The sequence below is a fragment of the Diprion similis genome, chromosome 11 (genome assembly GCF_021155765.1).
Source record: "Diprion similis isolate iyDipSimi1 chromosome 11, iyDipSimi1.1, whole genome shotgun sequence".
Taxonomy (NCBI): Eukaryota; Metazoa; Arthropoda; class Insecta; order Hymenoptera; family Diprionidae; genus Diprion; species Diprion similis.
Window position 1 is genome coordinate 9,287,810 of NC_060115.1, and position 22,134 is coordinate 9,309,943.

A 22,134-nucleotide genomic window follows, 5' to 3' on the forward strand; every position below is an offset into this window, starting at 1 on the left:
TTGATGTTTGGAAATATAGTGGGCTTGTAATTATCAACACTGACTGTAATATTATTGTTATTACGCGAGGCTACTCGACGTGTAAATTAGTGCGTTAATCTGACCCTACGGATGGCGAGGGTGCGACTAAATCCTTAATATCCTTAACTATAATCCGTCAGCAAGCAGCACGTATAGCGGAGTTTCGGCGCGAGGAACGTCGCAATGTCGCCAATTCAAATAACCCACGACAGGCTGAATCATGCACTTGACAGGGAAATTTATTCATGTACACGATGTGACTTATATACCTTGGTACACCGTGAAGAATAACCAGTGCTCTCCTCGACAAAGACTCTATTATGTAATATTGTATATGCAATAATACGCATACCCTGCAGTCGTTTCAGAGTCACTTTATTTCTTTTAGCCACGGAGTTCCGAAAAGCAAAGTGTTTAAAAAATGTTAAACCCATGTGATGTGAAATTTCTTATCAATGAATACCTTTGCGTCGCAGGGGTATTGGAAAAGTGTAATGAAAAGAATTTCTTCGACGAAATTCTTTGCTTACTTTTTCCTCTTCTTCTTTTTCTTCAAATCAATGAATATTATTTTTATTTACGAATACGCTAACTTTTACACAGCTAAAGTGCTGAAAAATATTTATAGACTGTTCGACGACAAGTTTTTGTCAATTTATTCAGACAACAAGAGAAACAATGCAAGATTTTAGCTCCTGTTTGAATATCTATAATAATAATAATATTATATATTTCGATAATAAATAGCACACTCGATGATAAATGAAATATTTTCGCAATTCAGCGAACTATTACAGGTATACTCGATAACATCTTCGACACATAGATATGCAAACAGATAAATACAAATGGTAGAATATCGCGATAAGATCTACTGATGAGACAGCGTCCTGGGGTTGAAAACTTTGAACTTATCTTAAGTGTTGAAGCAGGTGGAGACTCGAGTATGTGAAATTACCAGGAAGTGTAATTAATTTTGATGAGTCTAACCGACAGCGGACTTGCGTCAGGAATTCGACAGAGGCATTCCTCGCAGACGCGTTCCAAGCCCCCTCGTATTTTGGGATTACAGAGAAATAACTCGCCGCCCAAAGTACTTTCATTATTATTGCAAGTATTTAATGATGGTTGCGATCACGTTTGGATACGTTTTATCAGGTTCGATTGAAACGGAGTTAGCTGTGAACTGGGCAGGCGATAAAGAATAAAGAGGAACGATTGTGCGCGTGATACGCAGACAAACGTCACCAGCCAGATGGTGAGAGAAATAAACAGGGGAATCACCGGAGCCGACACGTTCCAAGAAGAAATTAAATCACCGCCCACTTCGTCTTTGCGGTAAATATATCTACGTAGATATTCTACAACGAGAGTTAAATCCTTCTTGGAATAATATATTCTTCGTACTGTCTTTCGAGAGCGAAGCGACTTTTAAGTAAGACAAGTTCTTTGGGATATGGGATGCGGATCATTTGTAATTTTTGGACGCTCTAGAAGGATAAAAGAACTCGAATTTTATACAAGATGGAAAGTGCCGTGATCGAGGACTTTTTGTATATATCGTAGATTTATTCAATTTGTCATTTCAAAAAATAAATTATTATTTAATAATAATAATCCTGAAATACTACGATGTAATATTTCATTTACTTATTTCTTACCCATCGAATACTTGTCAAAAGATCAATGACCGTTGCATCGGAAGACCTTGCTATTCATTGGTCGTAGCTGCATTTGAGTGGTTCAGAAGTTATGAATCATCGTGTCTGTATTATAAGCTGCAGCGCGACTGCCGCTCTGTCAGTATCGCTAATAATCGCGACGAAGGAACTGAGATTTTCTCTCTCACAACTTAACGCTTACCTGAGGATCTCAACTGCAGTAAAATGAGGTGAGGATCAGCGCATATCTATTCCTCCGTTTTCTCCGCATTTTATTAAGTAACATGTATTTAGAAAATCACTCTACGTATGTCTAAGGAAATTAAAAATCTATTGTGTTATAGATATATTTTTTGCAAGGATGAATCATAATATTTCGTAACAAGAAAGTTGAAGTCGATTGGTAATCTAATTTTTTTTTATTGAATATTGTAAGCATTTTTTTAGACAGTTGGTACACACCTCACTTGAAGGCTTTGACCTCGAAGAAATGGAATATACTCCATGTATTCTCACCACCACGATCTGGGGGTTTCCCGAGTCGTTCGTGAAGTTTCTGGCACAAATTCTCAGGAATAATGACGGAATAAAAAAAAGCAAGGGTGTGTGAGTCAGGCCTAAAGGAATTCCTTGGACTAGACGTACCTGGATGCTTTCGCTGAACGAATGGGACGTCTGATATTTTTATAGTATTTGGAATGAGGGTGGCCACAGGATTAGGGTTTTAGTTTCCCAGGGTTGAAAGTTTTCCGACTTCACGAACGACATTCCGGGAAACCCGCTGTTCGCGAACCCTGATCGAACATCCATGTCATATATGGGTTCTTTCCAATTCTATTTACAGTTCCTCTGACACCAACTCAGAGAAGAAGTTCACTTTGCGATCCGCGGAATCGATTCAGAAATCGTTTCCACTATTGGCGAGTACAAGTACGTTGGATTGATTGTTAATCGAATCTTTAAAGTAGTTTAAATGTACAAACGTTCGAAGGAATCTTTCTCCTCAGATATTTTGAATAGCATGTTGAATATGAATGTACCAGTAGATAGTAGAGAAAGTAAATTTGGTCTGATCATTTCTTTCATCTCTTTCTCAGCATCTGTGCATCTGGCAGTGAAAGATGGCAAGATCACCCCAAACGAGGGACGGAAATTAGGACAGCAGATATTTCAGGCGAACAAGGACGCGACCAATCTTCAAATAATAAACTCCAACCTGCGTAAATAGAAAAAAAGGCTTTTTAAAAGGAGATAAAATATGCTTAAAAAATTATTTCTGACGCACAATAGTGGTAGTTGAAACTAATGAACCTGACAGCCATCTCTCGGGGCGGCAAAGACATTTTTGCCAATTTTCTAAAATGTGATTCCGATTTACGAAACGTTGATTAAACTCTTATTATTTATACTATTCAAAGATTAATATGCGAATTAAAGGTAACAAATGGTATCCGATTATAGGTTTCTCTGTAGGGATTAACGTTATTCCTGACATTCTTTGTAAGTATGCGACAATATTTGCCTCCAATTTGTGCTCGCTGAATTATGAGATAAACAAGAATAATGTCAGTGTACCAGTTTTTGACGCTATCCCAATTATTGACCTTTTTGGTTGTATCTGTTTGAACTGTAGTTCTAAAATTACAAAAAAAATTATTTGTAATGTCCAACCCTCTAGCAATTGATTTTAGTCATCGAAAAATTCACGATTTGTGCCTCCAATTTAATAATATTTTCTCTTTTTTTTATCCAACAACGAATGGCTGCCACGAATTTTCTGCACGTCGTCGGCTCTTGATGTAATAAAATGTGTAATTCTTCAGGGAATAAAATGCGATAAATCTAGATATGATTGTGAGAACCACAAATAGCATGTATTCACTTGGAATATAAAATAAAGAAACATGTATCATGACTAATGAATTCTAGGGAAGCTATCAGAACAATTAAGTACGGCTTATTGTGAGTGACAAATCGTCTGTTGAATCCTACAAATTCACACTTGGGAAAATCGACGAGTGTCTTGATAAGTGTCAATAATTAAAGTAGATCTTGTTCAACTCAATTTATCTTGACCACTTCAGCTTTAGTTTAATTTCGATAAGTTACTAACTCGAAGTTTTGTAATTACTGAGTGCCGATTTAATGAAATCAGCGCATTAATATGATCGGCCCGTAAAAAAATTGAATGCGTGAGCCAACTTCGCCAATTAACTGTTTTCTCAGCTCCAAATATTCTTGATTAATTTCGAGTGTATCTCGGTTCGTTTTTTTTTTTTTTTTTTTTTTACTTCTTGTTCATGGCAAATAATCTCACCATCAATGAGTATCAATGACAGAACGGTAATTAGATACATCAGTCTGAGAATCGGTGATTAATATCATACTACCTACGGCAATGCTCCGAAAAGTTCCCAAAGTTGATTTGAGAGGAAGCAGCCTTCGAGAAATAAATCCTGAAGAGAGGCTCAGTAAACGTTTATCAGCTGCTATCTCCTCTGTTCGTCCGTCTCGAGGCGTCTGTCGGAGTAATTTAGTTTCCGGGAAATCAAATGCATCAGCTTGTGTTCTGGGATTTCCGTTACTGCGAAATGCCGGAAAAAGACCTGGAGTTCCGAGGAAAAAGAATTTGAGAGATGGGGGAATGGCAGCCGAAGGAGCTGCTGCCAAAGCCTTGCGTTTCGGCGCTGGATACCCAAGGGAAATCAAAAATTCGAGCGAACAGCAAGACGTCTGCAAGGAACTACCGCTTGGCTGTCCATCAAGGAGTCTTGATTTCGCTTACGGTTCTCCAAGCTGCCTGTATACCTATACGTACGAGTGACCGGAACAGGTAATGAAATTCGGGAACATGAATGAGAAATGTTGAGGTAAGAAATGTTTAAAAACGAAGTTGGAAGTGAAGGATTCGGAAATTTGTGGTTAGATGAACTTTGAGGAAGTATAATATATTTTGAGGACAAAAAGCGTCTATGTGCAATGAGTTGTGTTTTATTAAAGTCATAGTCCAGTCGGAATGTATAGAAATTCAACCAACTTCATTCGAACGAAGTACAAGGAGCCGGCGATTTCTTTACTTGTCAATTGATATTTTTGACGGATTCAAGTTCGAGAGTGTTCGTAACTTCAAGTATTACAATAAATATTTTTGAAGTGTTCAGAAATTATTAATCCTATTGCAGCCATCAAGTTTTAAAAAATTTTCTATAACATAAATTTTGTTTTTGTTATGGCGTAATTTTTTCTCACCGAAACGATAATACCTAAAAAAAATTGGTGGATTCGATTACTTACCCACTAACTATAGAAAGGGCCGTTGATGGCATGATAATAGTAGGGAAAAGGTGATGTGACAAATTAGAGTTGATTATCATCAATCATATTTATTTCACATTATATTTCACATTTATTTCATATTTTATAATTTGGGAATGTCCATGTAATAAATTCATACGATTATTTCGAATCAATCGTGATAAATTATACAAGTTTTGTGTTGTTTGTATTCATGATTTCCTTAATAACGACAACTAATTGAATGTTTGTTAGTGATATTAAGAATGAATACATATCCTGATAGTTCGTAGACACGTATATATAAACGATTGATAATTTTTTGGAACCTTTGTATTTGATGGTCCTCAGCGTGCTACGGCTCTAGGATCAAATAAAACTTCTCGTCTATATCTATCCATTTAAACTAACGCTGACTGAGAAAGTTGTTAAGTGTTTAAATTTACCGCCTGTCAACAGACGTAACGAATTTCGAAGCAACAAGTCAAATCATCGTGCATACCTATATGCAGATGAGGTGCAGCAAACCGGTACATTCTGTCTCTCTCGCTCTGCGCTGTGATTGGTCAAGAGGAGGCGCACAGCCAATCACAGCCCCGAGCGAGAGAGACAGAATACATTGGTATTGCCTTGAGCCCGTCACGCGTGCAAGCATTGGGATGCTATCTTCATGCGTATAAGGTTAATGGTTCAAATTGGCGGCAACGAACAGCGACATCGTGCGACACGCGGGCAACCTTAGTCCTTGAGGTCCTTGAGAAGTAAAGTTCAAGTCGTGCCTTGAAGGTAATGTTTTGCCAAAACGTAGTATAGATTTTTTATAAGTATTAGATTGAAAACACTCGCAAGAAGTATGTCGAAATTTGGATTTGGCACTCCTGCTACCGGCACCACGACAACAACCTTTGGATTTGGCAACCAAAAGTAAGTCAGTCTAGTCATCTGACAGCAATCAGTCCCTCAAACTTGGCGGTAATCATCCTAACCTCAAAACTCTCATATTTGTAAGATATAAACAACTTTCAATGCGGTGAATCCAATCAAAACTTATCATTATATCATTTACTTAAATTTTCTTCGATATTTCATTGTGTGTCGTAACTTGAATGCAATTAGAAATATGTTGGCTACTAGCAATGCTTCCTGTAAACAAGTTCAAGTCTGACAATTACTACTGTTCGCAGTCATAACTTGGCACGCAAATTATCGATTCTATTCCTAATCTTACAACCCTTTCAAACGAACGATTAATATATATCAAACTTATTCCCAGACCAGCTCCAGCTTTTTCAACGGCCACACCGTCGTTTGCAGCGACGCCAGCTGCAACTGGCAGCTTAGCCTTCGGTACAGCCACGTCTGGAACATCATCTACTCCAAATTTTGGATTCGGTAGCACAGCGGGTACTTCGACCACTTCACAAGCCTCAAGGCTTTTCGGATCTGGAGGAACAGCCATAACGAGTGTATCTTCAGGTTTATTTTCATCTCCGATTGTCTCGGCAGCCCCGACTGCTGGCCTTAGTTTTGGTACCCCCGCTGCTACGACAGGACTGAATTTTGGGACTAGTGTCAGCACTCAACCAACCAGCACTCCAAATTTTGGAACCACTACAACCACAGGTTGTTAGTATTCTTTCTTGAGTATTTTTTGATTATAGCAACGTTCAGAGGACCAAAAGGCAATGATTCGCCGTAATGCATCTTGCCGATCTAAATTTATCTTTGACTGGCTTATTACTTTACTAGGCTTTTTAGTAGTTATTATAAGTATAAACTTTAACATATTATTTGATTTTTACTTTGTAAACTTACTTTGAAACACTGCAAGCAGAACAACAAAAGCTTCGCTATGACAAATGTGTAACTTTTTCGAAAAAATTTAACTATTCACTGCAGTCCTAAGTTTTGCTCAATATTTATCGAACGATTTCTTTACTTTCAGCATCTCTTTTTGGCGCTGCACCTGTCGGTGGTTTGTTTGGTGCTAAAGCGGTGAACTCAGCCGCTCCGGCGGCAACTACTAATGTCCAGGGGCTTGGCGGCGTTGATGTTTCTGCCAACAAACCAGGTTCAACTCAAGGAAGTAGTAGCCCAACGGCAGCCAAGGAAAACCTCATACCCAATGAACTTACACAAACTATTGAAAACTTCAAGTAAGTAAACACATAGAATAGCAGCGAAGTATAATTTGGAAAACTTTTAGTAACTTTTTCGTGAAATTGAAGTAATAAAGACTATCCATGTCGTAATTGTGAAATATTACCCTGAATTTTCACCAGAACATTTATCAAGACGCAGAAGTCATTCACTTCGGACATAGCTCGGGGTTCTGTTAGGCCTTTAAATCGCTGCGCCGAAGACACAGCGTCGTTGATGGAACTCTTAACGACTCTCGCTGGTTCGGTACAGCGAGATCGTTCCTTGGCAGACAAATTGAAACAGGATACAGCAAAAGCTTTACAAAATGCAGAAATTGCACAACGAACACACGATACACCAGCAGGACTGCAATATGAGAACAATGCGCCGTTGCTGTTCTTTATGGAACTTGCCGATACTTTTGAACAAGATTTATTACTATTCAGGTCACAGATAGAATCCACTGAAAAACATATACACACTATGGTGACACCAAAGACATTAACTCCACAGGGTGAGTTTACCTTCTTATTCTTGCTTTCACACATGACATTTACAAAACTCGACTTCTTATACATGTCTTCACATTATCAATCAGACTAACTACATTTTTTGGTCCTAGAACTAACAATGGCGATGAGCAAGCTTCACGAATCATTGATAGCAGTCGCGGGAAAGCTGCAAGGTGTACATTCTAAGGTTCAACATCAAAAAGAACAATATCTCAATTTGAGGAAATACGTTTTAAAAGATAGTTCCAACGTATTCGAAGACAGCAAGTTAAACGGAAAAATGAGCAGGATCAACTCTGGAAAAATCAACAGTGGTCCTACTCCATTTGGTCCAGGTAGGCTAGACAATTCCATAGGTTAATTTGTACAAATAAAGTTTGTCTTCAGACGAGAAAATATATAATAGTAACATAATAAAATACATTTGTTGAACCAGCCTTCGACTTTTACCTCATTGATCTTCTTCCATAATATTTTAAATTATTGTTTGTCAGAGAAGTATTTTAAACGGGTACATAATTGAGGGGTTACCATAGTATTTAATTGTTTATTTTCAATGTTTACCAAAATGGTTCCTGTTCAACTTAACTTACATCTCGTTTTAAACCATTCAAATATTTATCATTCTTATACTCTGTGTCTGTGAAGATGAAATTTTCGGAATGACAATTGTGGGTGTTATCGCAGGTACTCTTAGTTTGCAAGAATTCTTCCACGATTTGAATACTTTATTACTTTCGAGCGATTTTCGAAGGTGCGTGAGTCTCAACATCACAAGCGATACATTTTTGAAAACATTGACGTATCTGATGTTGAATTTGTCTCACTTATCCTCGAATGATGATAAATTTGAGATATTGTAAAATTTTTTATTCTAGGAAACAAAAGTTTTTTATCCTCAACAAACCTAAATACCAGCAGACCACCAAACTATGGAACAGCGAACCCTTTAGGTAAATAGTGGTAAGATGAACCTTAAGAAATACTGTATCATTTATTGGATTTTTTTTCTATTCCACATTTGTATAAATTTATATCCTCTTCAACACTTTACTCTCGTATTTTTCGATCGATTAGTCACGTAAATAAAATACCCCATAAACGTATCCTATATTTAGGTCTTGCAGGGATTTAGTATGAGGTAGAAATTATTACCAATATCAAAAGTTGACGGAGAATGGATGGATGTAGTAAATTGATGCTATAGCAAACTTTAAATTTTGTCGTAAAAATTAAATTTGTAATCTGCTCATCTTCTATTTCGTGCCATTAATGTACAACGAAATAAATATCGTTGAATGCGCATAAATTAAAATTGCTGTGACGTATTTTCGCACAAATTTCTTTCCGAAAGCATAGTTATAGTATTAATTTTCCAACGCACCTTTGCTATTCCGCACTGCAAGCTTTCCGCAGATTTTGAACTTTGGCACTAAATAACAATTATCGAACAAAAAAATAGTCATAAAATTCACCAAGACTTTGTACAATTATTCTTTGCTATCAACATATGAATTCGTATACGTTATTACTTTGCACGTTGTGTTCATATACCGATTTAACAAAACCAGAGTAACTACACAACTCTGCTACATCCGTTTGCTCTATAGCTTCATTAATTTGACTCCTGTTTTTTCGTTACATAGCAGTTATTCATTTAAGTGTGACATCCTTGATTGACAATTTTACACTGTAGCTATCACTAAATATATTTATTATCTGTTTGATTTGTATTTATTTTGCCTTTACAGGAAAAAAGTAGTGGCTGTTTATTAGTATTTGAGGTACAGCATTTGTTTTTTATTTTCATTATTATATAGTGTTTTGTGTTCGGGGAACCTAGAGGGATTTGTCTCCAATTAGCATAAATTATAATCACTTTTCATTTTAGTTATGTATGTTACTAATATCAAACTTTTCCAAAAGCTTAAATGTAACAGCATTAATTTTTCTATTTGAAGGAATAGTATGGCTTGAGTAGCTTTTACCTTGCTTTAGCAACCTTGCATGAAAAATAACTTCATACTTTGGCTTTATGCTTTACATGCTACTATTCCAGACATTGTTGAATAAAAATTGGTCATCTTATTTGTAAATTGTACATAACATTTGATTTCAAACTATACAATCACTAAACACAAATTGCAGATAAGATCTAGTAAAAAGACAAAACTAAAACATCGTAAAGGACCTCTATTCAGATCGTTTCAATGCTTATGCAAATTACCTATCTGCTTGCTTTCAATTCTGTTATTTAAATAGTGACCAGACACTCATAATCTTATTGTCACTTTCAATTTCTCTTCAATGTGACTAGTGATAGTAGGATAATTTTATATTACACTACTAAATGTATCAGATTTTTCAAAATCATTCTGAGACGTGCACGAATTTTTCACTGCTTTATTAACAATAATCGCCAATGGACCACAAACTTACTATCTCACAGTTCACTCACAGTTCTTCTGGCTAAAATCGTTGAAAATTCATATCTCGATCAATATCTTTTAGAAAAATATAATATTTTGTAGAGCTCTCACGAGTTATGAAGGAAAATCGAGAAAAACAAATCAGACGTTTCGGAGAAAAAGACACAGAACCATCGCATCGTTTTATATGGAATGACCTTGTGACTGAAATATTTTAGGAATTTATTTTTGTTTTAATTTGGACAGTGAACCTTTTTGCATCCATTATGAAAATATGCCAATCATGAACAACATGTCGTTGTATTTTTTTTTTATGCACTTATTCTTATGCATAGTTACATAACTCTTATCATAACAATGGTGGTTAAAAATTTTATTTCATTAATTCTCCATGTTTATTTGCAATTGCTTTGACTTTAGGTGAAAAGGCTTATGCTTGGACAAGAAAGATGCATGATTCTAACAGTGCACCGTTAGGATTGTTTCGAGCACACCTAGATATATTTAAATATTACCCAGTTGATTTTATGCTTCGTAAAATTTCTGTTATGCTGTTTTAAGTAAGGGGTTTTGTATTTTTTTTCAAATCAATGCAATGGAATATTTATCTAGGCTGCTTTTCTTTTACGGAACACGAATCAATACAGAGATGTAATAGTGTTACGTGCTTCGTAAAAGTCTTGTTATGTCCTTTTAAGAAAGGGGGGGTTTGTATTCATTTTCAATCAATGTAATGGGATCCCTACCTAGTCTGCTTTTCTTTTATGGAACACAAATTTATACAGAAATGTAATAGTGGTTTTAATAAATATGCTGAAATTTTTTTTTCCTTCTTCCGGTGATCTTAAAAAGTAATTACTACCCTTAAGGTGTATGAAAGTTTAATTTTTCAATACTTTCTAGAGGCGATGTAATAATGAAATTGTTTCAGCTTGGGGTAATGCAACGTCGTTACAAACAGCCAGTAGTATTTCAGTTGGTGCATCTGCCAAACCTCCAGCAACAGGTTTGAGTTTCAACACACCGTCAAACTTGGGAACTTCTCTATCAGCAACTGACTCCAACTTGAGTTTTCAACTTCAAAAACCACCAACTGGTAACAAGAGACATAAGCACTAAAGGTGGTTAAAAAAAATCTAAGTGTACTTTGGCATTACATTCGTCGCATAGAATCCAGATGAAACGATTGTATACCTGAAAAAATTGATTCATGGATTTTTATCCCGAAAAGTTGGATGTAATTAGGTATTACAGTATTTGAAGGACCAAACGTGTACTCGGTATGATCGCCAATCTAAAAGTCAAGAATACGTGAAATCATGAATCTTAGGGATATTCTAAGGAAAGAAAACGCAACTAATTTATATTTCATTTTGTAAGTCGAAAAATCTGAAGTTAAATTCAAACGTAATCAAAGTATAAACCTGACTTACGAAGAAGCTAATTCAATACTTCCATCCTTACGATTCGAATAAGGGAAATACGTTTTCAATCAGAAACAAACTCGCATGAATGCCGAGGGTCATTAGGAAATCTGTGAATAATAACTGCATTCGTAACTTTTTCTACACTTGAATTTCTTACACAACACAGTCCTATCACGTTAAGAGTTTTGTTTTCCAAGTAATGTAAGTACATAATAAGACTTCTTCTACGCACATTTAGTTTACTTTAAAAAAAAATCACTCCAAAACATGAAGCAGCTCATTCTTTGTACTCAACGCCACATCATCCATTTATTTATTTGAAACATTCAGTTTTTAGTGTTTTATTATCTTTGTAACGACTTTAATATCACTTGATTTGTCATAGGTTTTCAGATTTTATATTACTACATCCTGCAGTTCCGCTTTACTGCACTCTGTTTCAATAAGCTCTGATTTGACAGAGAAAATACATACCTAATATTGTCAAGATAAATAGATGCATACTGATATCGCCGTATAAGAAGTGAAACAAATTATCTCATGAAGCATATGAGAGTTGCACTTTTTTTCTACAGTTAGTCGATTATAAAGTTGTGGTTTTATACCCTGTACACTGTAAATCTGTGACACCAAAATTTGTACGCGACGGTATAGGAAACGATTTCTTATAATAAATGAAAAATGTGTTTTTGTAATTACTCTATATGTTTATTAATTCATTAGTGATAATTTTGATGATTGTACATAAACATTGCAAAATGGAGACACTACTTCCGAGGCCGTATCAAATTATAAATATTAAAGTATTATCTAACAATCAAGACTTCTAAATATTATGCTGTTTTATAGACGTTATACAGTTGTAACAATACATTAGTATCAAGGCTTTTGTAAGTAAACCCTCGACATTCTTTTAGTTTTTAATACAAGTTAGTTAAAATCGTTATTTGTGATTCTATGTGAACTTTTTTACAAAGGAAGCAAGAAAATCAAGCTGCATTGGCATAAAAATTGAAACTAAAAATTGTTACTATGTTTAGAAATTTTTTCGTCAAAAACGAGTTGATATGGTACATACCAAAATCGATAGCGTTCCAATATTATGGCTTAATTCTCCATGATTTTTATTAATTTTACAATAATTCGATTTCATATACCCTATATATAACATATACAAAAATAGGTCAGACTATGTAGCTCCAACTTGGAGAACTGGAATCAACAATTTGAAGGCATCTTGAATGTATGAGCTTGCATTTGCTGCCTGTGAACAGTGATGAAAATTTCCTTATAAATATGTAAGTACAACTCAAAAATTTTGTATAATAACTTGTACATGCCAATCACATAACATACCTCTAAGAAAATCGTAGTAATATTAGCATTCGTGGCATCTGGTTTGTCTGAATGTTTAACACGCTCATTCAATTTGTCTGCAAACAGGTTAGCGATGACTCCAACTTCGCCTGCTAAAATGTTCGTGAGCTGAACCAAAGCGTCGGCTTCATTTACGGTGCTACGCCTTTCCTTGACAAGAAGTAACTCTGCCGTTTTATGGAATCGTTCTACAGAAAGTGCTGTGAATTGTGCAAGAGTCGAAATTGCATGTTGAAACACTTCTCTATCGGCAGGCAGTGGCTCTGTAGAAATCACAGTTGAAAGGTAGGCCCTTGTTTGTTGCCAAGTCTAAAATATGATTGATTTAAAAAAAAAAAGTAATGCATCAAATATTGCTGTTTCCAAATTTGGGGGCCAAATCTCAATCATTGTGTGATCACTGGTAATGCTCACCTCAATAAGTTTATCGTAAGTCATAGTCACTCCAAGGTCTTTACAAGCTCCCTTCAATCTTTCATGAAGATCAGTCTCTTGTGCATCATCTCCGTCGTCGTCTCCTAAATCACACAGTTCCTTTACCTCGTCTAAGGTCTCTTGAATAGAGCACAACTCGTCGGCATTTAAATTGATCATGTGCTGCTGAATCTTAATATCACATTGTTTAGACAGCATTTCTAGCGCTTCCAAATGCACTAGGCCCTGGTAGTCATCGAAAAGAATTTCAAAGTGTACTTTTCTAGCCAATTGTTTTTCTTCCAAAGATTTCTCTTCTGTCTCGGCTTTGTCCTTAGCTTCCCTAAGCATTTGCGATAATATTGGCTTATCACTGTCTGGTGTGAAGAAAGCTCGTTTCTTCTTCAGTCCGGGATCTCCGTCTTGTAATACTTCCATTGTCTTCTTACCAATTGTTTCCAGTGTGTCCAAACCTCCAGCTATTACTTTGTTACTTGTCGATTCGACAAGTTTTGTTATAGAAGAAACACCGGACATCAGATTACCAAAACCAAACGATGATTGAGATTGCGTATCACATGGCTCTTTTTCCAGTTGACTTCTTTCTGAAACAATCATGTTGTATAAATAGCGTATATGGCAGCCGCAGTTGGTCAACTTTGGTGAGCCAAGTGATACTATCGCCGATTTAGGAAGGGACACTTTAAATATGAATCACATGTTCAACTTTTTCCGACACGGTCTCTACACCGACATTACAATTAAGTGAGTCACGTACCAACCAATTTGCCAATTACTTTGTCCTACACACTGTTTTAAATTATGGGAATCAGTAATTGCATTTTAAGCTCAAGGTTGAGTCCAGTCTGGTAAACATATTCTCGGCCTAGCATTGGTGGTGTGTTCAGGTCAATGAATCGCTAACCGACACACAAGCTAATCTTAGTACCTATATTTAATATCTTACCGTCGGCAACGCCTTCGGTCTTGCTCTCTTTAGTTTTCGCCAATTCTTCAGGGTCTGGAACGCCGATACTTTCTTCCAGCATTGTCAATCCTTGAGTCACATGATTGGTTAGGCTAGTGACTCCCGCCGATGCCGTGTTTATCAATGAACTGACACCCCATCCACCCCATCCCCAACCAGCATTTTTGTTCTGTTCTTCGCCAGCCAAAGACAGCTTGTCTAATACAGGGAGAATCTTTTCCTCGGTCATTTCGTCAGGGATTTCTATATCTTCATCCATATCTCCCCAACCATCGGACTTAAACACCTCTTTGAACTTTTTATTCGATTTCAACTCTTCTGGAATCTCAATATTCTCTTCCATCTCCTTCCAACAGTCGTCTACGCCCTTTGCTTTCGTTGGATTGTCCCAATCGCTATCCCACTTGGACTTTCTCTGCGGTTCAATATCAGGTCGGGGTTTCGACAAAATATTGTCCAATTCTTTCCAGCATTTCTCATCTACAGGAGGCTTTATCGCCTCTTCAACTTTTCCGGACTTTACACCTTCCGAGATAATCTTTGACCCCAGTTTCTTTTCCCCGAGAGATCTAGGCTCCCGTTGCTTTTGCTGTCTCTGCTGTCTCTCCCTCTTAGGTCTGCCTGTGGTTTCTGTTACCGGTTTTTCTACCTCATCCTTGCCGCTGGCAGTAGCCCGACATTCATCCCTCGTTTCTGACGATGGTACAGATCCGTCCGATTTGCTAGTTTTATTAGAAAGGTCCGGCTCATGCTTGCTAGGTACCGTCAAGTCTTGCGATATACTCGATGTCAATGGCGCTACTTTCTCAGCTTGCGATACTACCTGCGGTTGGTTCAGAGCTGGTTTTGGATCAACGGTATCGTCAGACTTACCCTCGCTCTCCGGGTTCTTTACACCGACTTGAATAGAGCTCGGCTTGTCTTTGGGGAAGGTTGGTGAGGCGGAATAATCGCGTTTTCTCTTAGTTTCCGACGTACCCAGGGTTCCGTAGGAGGGGTGAATCTTGGAGGAGGTGCACTCCGTGTCGTCGTCCGAATCCGAGTCGACGACGGCCCGGAATCTACGCGAAGAAACGCGCTTGGCTGGCGTCGAACGGTTGTCCAATTCCTCGTCAGCGCTTTCGAAGTCGTCGCTTTCTGACGTTGCCATTTTACTTGCCAGAGGTTAATTGGACGCCAGTTCTCGTCTTCCTGCTGTTTGTGGCTGATCGACGAAGAGACACGTAGCTAGTGACGCTCGTACTGTGAATAAAAATAAATAACTTCCGTTTTAGCTGTTGAATACAACTCAAATACTCGTTAAACGGCCTGACATTTTAATCAAACAGCTCTTTATTATCTTATACCCATATCCAACCTGTCTCAGCAATTCTCTTTGTACACATATGCGGATCACATATCATGCCAAACAGACTGATCACGTGGCCGCGAAGTCATTCGTGATCTGCTCCTCAAGCATGCGCCTCGTCATTTTTCTAACCAGGAACGTATCACCGGGGCGCTACGAGGGGCCCTCAACACGATCGAGAGTGCCTCGATCAATTCTCTTGATAATGTTTCGTCTGTGAATATTAGGTAACTTTATTCGGAAAATACAGTTGGGACTTAATCAAGTCAAACTTCGTTAAAACTATATCCCTTAAAAATAATAACACCGTGAATTCGAAACAAAAACATTTTTACCGACAAATGTATGTTATTTGTCTAATTTTTATTCGGAAAATTCAATATTTAAAAATCATCCTGAATAGATTTCAGCCAGTATTTATATATTTTTTAATAATAAATAAGGTATGTTTTACTGGCTTAGTATTTAGTTTTTTTGATGACTCGAGAAATTGATTGTAAATTAAAAAATTTATACCTCTATTTCTCTGTGCGGAAAGAGAACTGTGATTCATGAAAACGGTATTGTATATACTTTAGAGTTATAAAACTGGGCTATTGAGTAATGATTTTGATATTTTTCCATAGTTTCATAACTATTTTAAGGGAACATGCAGCATGGCAGCAATTATTCAAATTCAACCTCGAATCGAGTCAACCCACAGGAAAAAGTCTACTGTTAGAAATTATGTTTTGTAGAATTTGACTCAGCGTCGTTTAAAATGAATCGATGTACAGGAATGAAAGAAATTTTGCCAAAATACAAGCTATGTCATAACTATAATAGGAACTTACGAAAACGACGCGTCGTTTGCGAAATGTATTTTCATCATCGTTAATCAAGTTGCATTTCAAAATAGTATTTTCTGGCTTAGATGCATATTTAAAATGAAATTTTCCCAAACGACACAATGGATTTTGGGAAAATCGGAGAAAGTAAAAAAGCTTTTACGTAGAAGTTTATCTCGAAGCACTCAATATCGGGCGAATACCTTATACCTGCAGATACCTATAAGGTTGTCGAAAAATATGCATAGAAATCGTTACATTTTACATGTGATTGAATGTGTTTTTGATACGGATCAAATTCAGTAAAAATCCAGACCATATATTGAATCACTCTGACCCTCGAGGCTGATATTGCGGTATGATCATTGCTCTATTAGATCCATCGAACGATTATTTGTAATAGTACTCATGCGATCTACTGTAATGATTTCACAAATTCCTATAAACCTACGATTTTTCGAACCACAATATCGTCAGGGTCAAATAACACAGGATCAAAAATCGTGACACTACATGTTAGACACTGTGTATGTAGCACCGGGATCTGTATTCTATAGATATAGCAACACTACACATGCAATATTCATTTGAGAAATATCTTTCCCAAGACTGCCTCTAGGCGCGTGGCCCTTGGCTGTGGGTCCGTCAAGCTCCACAGTTCATGCGTGGTTCGTATGCTCAACCATTTTATATGCGCTCACCTTCATATTGCATGTGAATGAAATGAGTTATGTGTATTATACAGGACGAAACGTTAAGGTGAATTTAATTTACGCGCGATTTCTATTCGACAGAAAAATGATGTGATCAGGTCGACTGATTTCATAGAAAATCAATCAACCCGAGAATTTCAGCCTTTTCCTTGCCTTCCGTACAGCATAATTAATGTTCCCGTATACGCAAGAATGTTTTATCTATACGGGGGACCTCGATGCTCGGGTTAGTTTCAAATATCTAGGATCCTGCACAGCGTATATAGATTTGTGCATACATTCACAAAGCGTCAACAGGTGCTGCAGGCCACCTGGAATTGCATCTGACGACAAAATATAGCAATTTAAACTGACTCATCGTCAGATCGCAGACTTCTATAAGATTCCGTCTTAAAAATTATCCAAAGAGTCGACGAAAAATACCCAAGGCATGAGTGCGGGTATTTGATCACAGAAAGAGATAATTCCTCGCATATTCGTCGATGAAGCTTGAATTCCGTATGAAATTATCCACGGAGGCGAAATGAGTTGGAATAAAGTATAGACGAAAAAAAAATTAAACAAAACAACGACAAAAAAAAGAGCATCGGAAGAAGAAGAAAAAAAAAACAAAAAAAAAACAAACGAACCGTGGACACACGTCGCTGCGATGACGGCGTCAGCTAGTAATAGCGGGCGGGTTTATTCGTCCCTGCGTAAGACAGCAGCGAGCGAGGGGTATAAAAATGAGAAAAAAAAAAAAGAAAAGAAAAAAGAAGAAAACGAAGTATAGAAGAAGAAAAAAAAAAAACGACAAACGTGTTAGCATTCCTCGGCAGGTTGTAGAATCGGGCCGCAGAGGGCGCAGCGATCGTCGTGTGACGGACAAATCCGCGGCATGTGTGGTAGGCGTATGTGGCTTCTTAGCCTTCTTAGCCGCGTAGTAGGGTGAGAGTTGCGCCGAGAGTTGCACCTGCCATGAAATTCTCTTATCGTACGGTGGCGCCGTACAAATCGTATCTGAAAATATTCGAATTTCTCGCGTAAAGGGCAACGGCGGCGCGGCGTTCGGCTTTCTCCGCTGGGATTCGTGCGCAGCGGTCAGAGACACGAGAACCGCGCTTCGTGGTGGGGAGAGATTCCAAAGCGCGGAGACCGCATGAGCCGAAGGCACCAGGCATGTCTCAAACTCCGAACATGCTCCTAGGTAGCAAGAGCTAAGAGATAGCAAGACGGGTTCACCTTGCTTTTGAGCCGGTACTCACTTTTTACCCTCTATTATTGAACCTCACGTTCGGCGATTGTTTTCTTCTGTTATCAATATTAAATTCCTCTCCTCGAAACGGTTGTTTTATTATTATTATTATTATTTATTTATTTTTTTTTTGTTAGTCTTTTGTTTTTTGTTTTCCGCTTTATTCGAAACGTTCCACACTTGGACCGATATCAAGTTACATACGTTTCTTCTTAGATGTTTAAAACCAAACTACTGTCACCCCGTCAACGATCAACCTTCTACGTCATGGGGGGAGGCAGGGAATCGACGGTTATTACAATCGTAATTACGACCACAGAGTAAAGAGGTTCTTATCCGTTCTTTTCTAAACAGTATTACGAAGTATGTGTATAATAAAATCGTCGAGATAGGGTGGAAAGATCGTCGGAAAGATTCCTCGTGTTTTCTACGGCGGGGGGGCGGGAGGGAGGGAGGGAGGGTGGGCGGGGGGTTGACGGTTCGGTACGTTCGAAATTGATGATAATAACAAAACAAAGGAATAAAGAAGGCGAGTAACGAAGAAAAATACTAGTGTTTGAAAGTGTTGGGTGAAGTTGTTCGTTTAAATTAAAAAAAAAAAATAAAAAATAAAAAAAAAATAAATAAGTAAATAAGAAAGCAAAAAAGAAAAGTGACAGTGCCGAATAGTGTCGAATACGGAGTGTGCAGTGGTGGCCTTTTACCGGTATACTTAAACACGTATGGTATAATAAAAAGCAAAAAGAAGTTTATTTCTTTGAAATAGAAACGTACTAGCGGTGAAATTTTTTTTATAGCAATAACTGAGGAAGATAGAGATAGAGAGGGATAGAGAGATAGAGATATGCTTAGGTGTGATGATCAGACGAAGGGTGAACCTAATCCTTGAACGCATAATCAAGCGAATGTAACGTCGGGCGAATGAATCTTAAATAAGAGTTTTGATATCGGGAGTCGTCTCGACGACGACGAGGAGGAGGAGGAGGAGGAGGAGGACGACGACGACGACTATGTCAATACTCGCATACCGTTCGCGAGGCGTCTGAACGGTGCCGGGATTGGTCGTTCGGGGCGGCGTGACGTCACTCCCGCTCATGATAATGAGGTATTCAAGATGGCGGCGGGCGAGTAGCTAGTGTTTTACGTGTGTGTGATACCAGTTGGTGATACCTTTGGATGGATTTAGAGCTAAGTGAAATATGCCAAGGAGAAGAAATGGGGAGATACCGCTTCCGGACGGCTGGGATGTCGCCAGAGACTTCGACGGAAAGGTATATTTCATCGATCACAACACGAGGAAGACAACTTGGATCGACCCGAGAGACAGGTACGTTCGTTTGTGTATATCTACCGCCATTCCCGCCGCGCGTTTTTCTTTTTTTTTCTATCTCTCTCTTCTTCTTTTTTTTTCTCTCCCCTTTCGTCCTCCATCTATTCGTCATCAATTTATCCGTCTATTCGTCGTCCATCCGTTTATCTATCTATCTATCTATCTATCTATCTATCTATCTATCTATCTATCTCACAAACAACGACGAATCGCGGCATCCGCGTGTCCGTTTATCTTCTTCCTACTTCTGCTGGTGGTGCTTCTGCCGCTGCTGCCGCTTGTCGGCGATGCTGATGTTCTCCTCGTCGTCGCTTCTTGGCTTCGTCGTCGTCGCGAGGCGTGCTCCTTTGCTCGTATTGGTGCGTAAGTTACTTCGCTCAGCTCCGTTCACACACGCGCGCCGCGCCCGCATTCCATGCAACAGGGCCGCACTTGCTACGCCCGATTGTAACACGGCGAATATATATATTATATATATATATATATATATATATAATACGAATGGAGTTCGTCCTATGCTGGCTTTCCTATCATCGTCCCTTCTTTATTCATTACTTCATTCCTCCATTGCCTTTCAACTTTATGCTTGATTTTTTACTTTGTCGTATAGCTACAATCCTCTTTTCAAACTTCGGATATACACGCTTATTATTACGCCTCGCTGCAGAATTTGTATAACGTTCGAATGGCTGCTCGATTTCGACCCATTCGAATCTCTTGGCACAGTGAGCAATTTTTCTTTCTTTCATTTCTTTATTTCTTTTTTTTTTTCTAACGTTGATCAATTTCTACGTCAATCTCGACGGTGAATATGTTTCACGTCTACCTGAGTACACGTTACGTTTCGAACGGGTGTTGAAAAAATTTTTTTAGACGAGTTTTTTTTCGCGTTTTCCTCTTTTCGTCATCTCTCCTTTTCTTTCTCTACTTCTATCTATCTCTCTCTCTCTCTATATATATATATATGTATACGCATATATATGTATATATATATATCTGTCTCTCTTTCCACTTGACGTTCAAGGCCACGTGGTTTCACTCCGCATGCCGCGCCGTTTACAGCTGTTCCCCTAAATTTTTCGACTGTAGATCATACCTAAATCATATTACACACAGCGTAGATATATATGTACAGATTTTAATTATAAACCGAAGTTTTTGCCTTGGCTCGAATACATCCGGCAATGAGTCGAGATAAACATTCGAATTATATCAACGAGGCTAGGATTGAGTGATTTTATCGTTGCAACGATAGTTTGCATTATACTAATTAACGATGCCGCAGGGCAAATCTAAACCAGGATGAAATTAGTAACGTGAACGTAATAGAACGTGAGGGAAAAACGTATTATTGTGCAATTTTAGAACGACTCTTAAGGAATCGCCTTTGCGAAATGTGAACATGTTTTGTTTTTCATGGTTCACTAAATTTCAAACAGTCCAAATGTTGCGAAGTAACGATTTTTTTCTCGACATGCATCGTTGCAGTAACGCGTTACCAACTTCAACATCGTAAACCTAAACCGTGCGGTAAATCAGCACGGAACAACGCGGATTATCGATTGGAGGAGTATCGGATCTTGATGGTATTGAGTTGATTAGATCGACCGTTCGTATTGCATTACATCTCTATCTAATAAGCTTGTCGAACGCAGTTCGCATGCATGCGGATTATTAAAGAACGATTTAGACATCAATGATGGAGAAATATTTTTCGTTTGTCTTCGCGAAGCTAACGGCCAGCGATGATTAGGATGAAAGAGAGAATGAAAGAGAAAAAGAGAGAGAGAGGAAAATAATGCGAAAAGCGTAACATTGGGGGTTAAAAAAAATGAATGAAAAAAAAAATAAAAAATAACGCCCATCGATATTTAGCGAATAAAATGAAATCTTTCTCGAGATCATTAGATAAGCATCAGCAGTGAGCTTATAGTGCATTATATGTATACCTATTTATAATTAATATTACTTCCTGGAGTAGTAATTTTTATGCAAAATATGTGTATCGTGCAAATGCAATTATTGTCAAGCTCTGAACTTATGTTATGCAGATAGCTCGGTGTATGCAAATTTCTGTATAGATAGAAGTTATATGCATTCTTAAATAACCTGCTGCTTATGCTGATGTAGATTAAAGTTGTTCTCGAGATATTGGCGTGTCGCAGTTTGAAATAATGATCGTGTACAACAATTCTGAGGACAGATCAAGACAAATTTTCTGCACACGCGTCTGTAGTAAATCATCATAATCTTCTTTATTATACCAATAGACGGTGAAATTGAAAGAAAAAATATGTCTTTGATAAACGTTACCGCGGTTATTCGTCAACCGTGATACAATTTTTATTCCCCATATAAGCGCACTTGTATTTTTTCAATGTTTACTCGATCGTTATTCAAGTTTAAACAAATTTGAA

The 22,134-nt window shown here is 37.7% G+C and overlaps 3 protein-coding genes and 1 long non-coding RNA gene across 14 annotated transcripts in view; 3 read left to right on the top strand and 1 right to left on the bottom strand.

Moving 5' to 3' along the window:
• The first annotated feature begins 1,830 nt into the window (after positions 1-1,830).
• LOC124412203 lies at positions 1,831-2,909 on the top strand. Its single transcript, XR_006929773.1, has 3 exons — positions 1,831-1,912; positions 2,527-2,612; positions 2,780-2,909. It is a non-coding gene; the product is annotated as an uncharacterized LOC124412203 (long non-coding RNA).
• A 2,798-nt stretch (positions 2,910-5,707) lies between these two features.
• On the top strand, positions 5,708-17,747 carry LOC124412510 (nuclear pore complex protein Nup58). 9 transcript variants are annotated; one of them, XM_046892431.1, is made up of 8 exons: positions 5,708-5,900; positions 6,250-6,602; positions 6,922-7,132; positions 7,259-7,632; positions 7,741-7,965; positions 8,509-8,583; positions 8,749-8,771; positions 17,736-17,747. In XM_046892431.1, exons 1-7 carry the CDS (start codon positions 5,830-5,832, stop codon positions 8,763-8,765), a joined length of 1,326 nt encoding a protein of 441 aa, XP_046748387.1. In that variant the 5' UTR covers positions 5,708-5,829; the 3' UTR covers positions 8,766-8,771; positions 17,736-17,747. The 9 variants fall into 9 exon arrangements, with proteins under 9 accessions (XP_046748387.1, XP_046748383.1, XP_046748385.1 ...); XM_046892434.1 differs by lacking the exons at positions 8,749-8,771; positions 17,736-17,747 and adding exons at positions 9,382-9,414; positions 10,991-11,183 and having other exon boundaries at positions 5,709-5,900; positions 8,509-8,593; XM_046892432.1 differs by lacking the exons at positions 8,749-8,771; positions 17,736-17,747 and adding exons at positions 9,382-9,414; positions 10,991-11,183 and having other exon boundaries at positions 5,709-5,900.
• Positions 10,618-15,750, bottom strand: LOC124412508 (protein FAM114A2). The gene is made up of 5 exons (XM_046892425.1): positions 14,245-15,750; positions 13,278-13,882; positions 12,843-13,172; positions 12,644-12,750; positions 10,618-11,152 (listed from the first exon to the last, which is right to left on the bottom strand). The coding sequence occupies exons 1-4, from the start codon at positions 15,413-15,415 to the stop codon at positions 12,676-12,678; spliced, it is 2,181 nt and encodes a 726-aa protein (XP_046748381.1). The 5' UTR covers positions 15,416-15,750; the 3' UTR covers positions 10,618-11,152; positions 12,644-12,675.
• A 1,124-nt stretch (positions 17,748-18,871) lies between the features above and the next one.
• The window catches only part of LOC124412511 (protein kibra), a 63,092-nt gene continuing 59,829 nt past the window's right edge, over positions 18,872-22,134 (top strand). The window contains exons 1-2 of one of the 3 annotated variants that reach the window (XM_046892437.1): positions 18,872-19,492; positions 19,574-19,714. In XM_046892437.1, coding sequence (XP_046748393.1) covers positions 19,587-19,714 — 128 coding nt within the window. In that variant the 5' untranslated portion in view covers positions 18,872-19,492; positions 19,574-19,586. Of the gene's footprint in view, positions 19,715-22,134 lie in introns of all 3 variants that reach the window. The other 2 variants (XM_046892436.1, XM_046892438.1) reach the window with 2 other exon arrangements.

Coding starts and splice junctions, on each gene's coding strand:
- LOC124412510 (XM_046892426.1), top strand. CDS start 5,830: ATGTCGAAATTTGGATTTGGCACTCCTGCTACCGGCACCACGACAACA. Junction 6,603..6,921: donor AACCACTACAACCACAGGTT/GTTAGTATTCTT, acceptor CTTTACTTTCAG/CATCTCTTTTTGGCGCTGCA. Junction 8,584..10,990: donor TGGAACAGCGAACCCTTTAG/GTAAATAGTGGT, acceptor AAATTGTTTCAG/CTTGGGGTAATGCAACGTCG.
- LOC124412508 (XM_046892425.1), bottom strand. CDS start 15,415: ATGGCAACGTCAGAAAGCGACGACTTCGAAAGCGCTGACGAGGAATTG. Junction 13,883..14,244: donor GACCGAAGGCGTTGCCGACG/GTAAGATATTAA, acceptor TGATTGTTTCAG/AAAGAAGTCAACTGGAAAAA. Junction 13,173..13,277: donor CTTACGATAAACTTATTGAG/GTGAGCATTACC, acceptor ATCATATTTTAG/ACTTGGCAACAAACAAGGGC.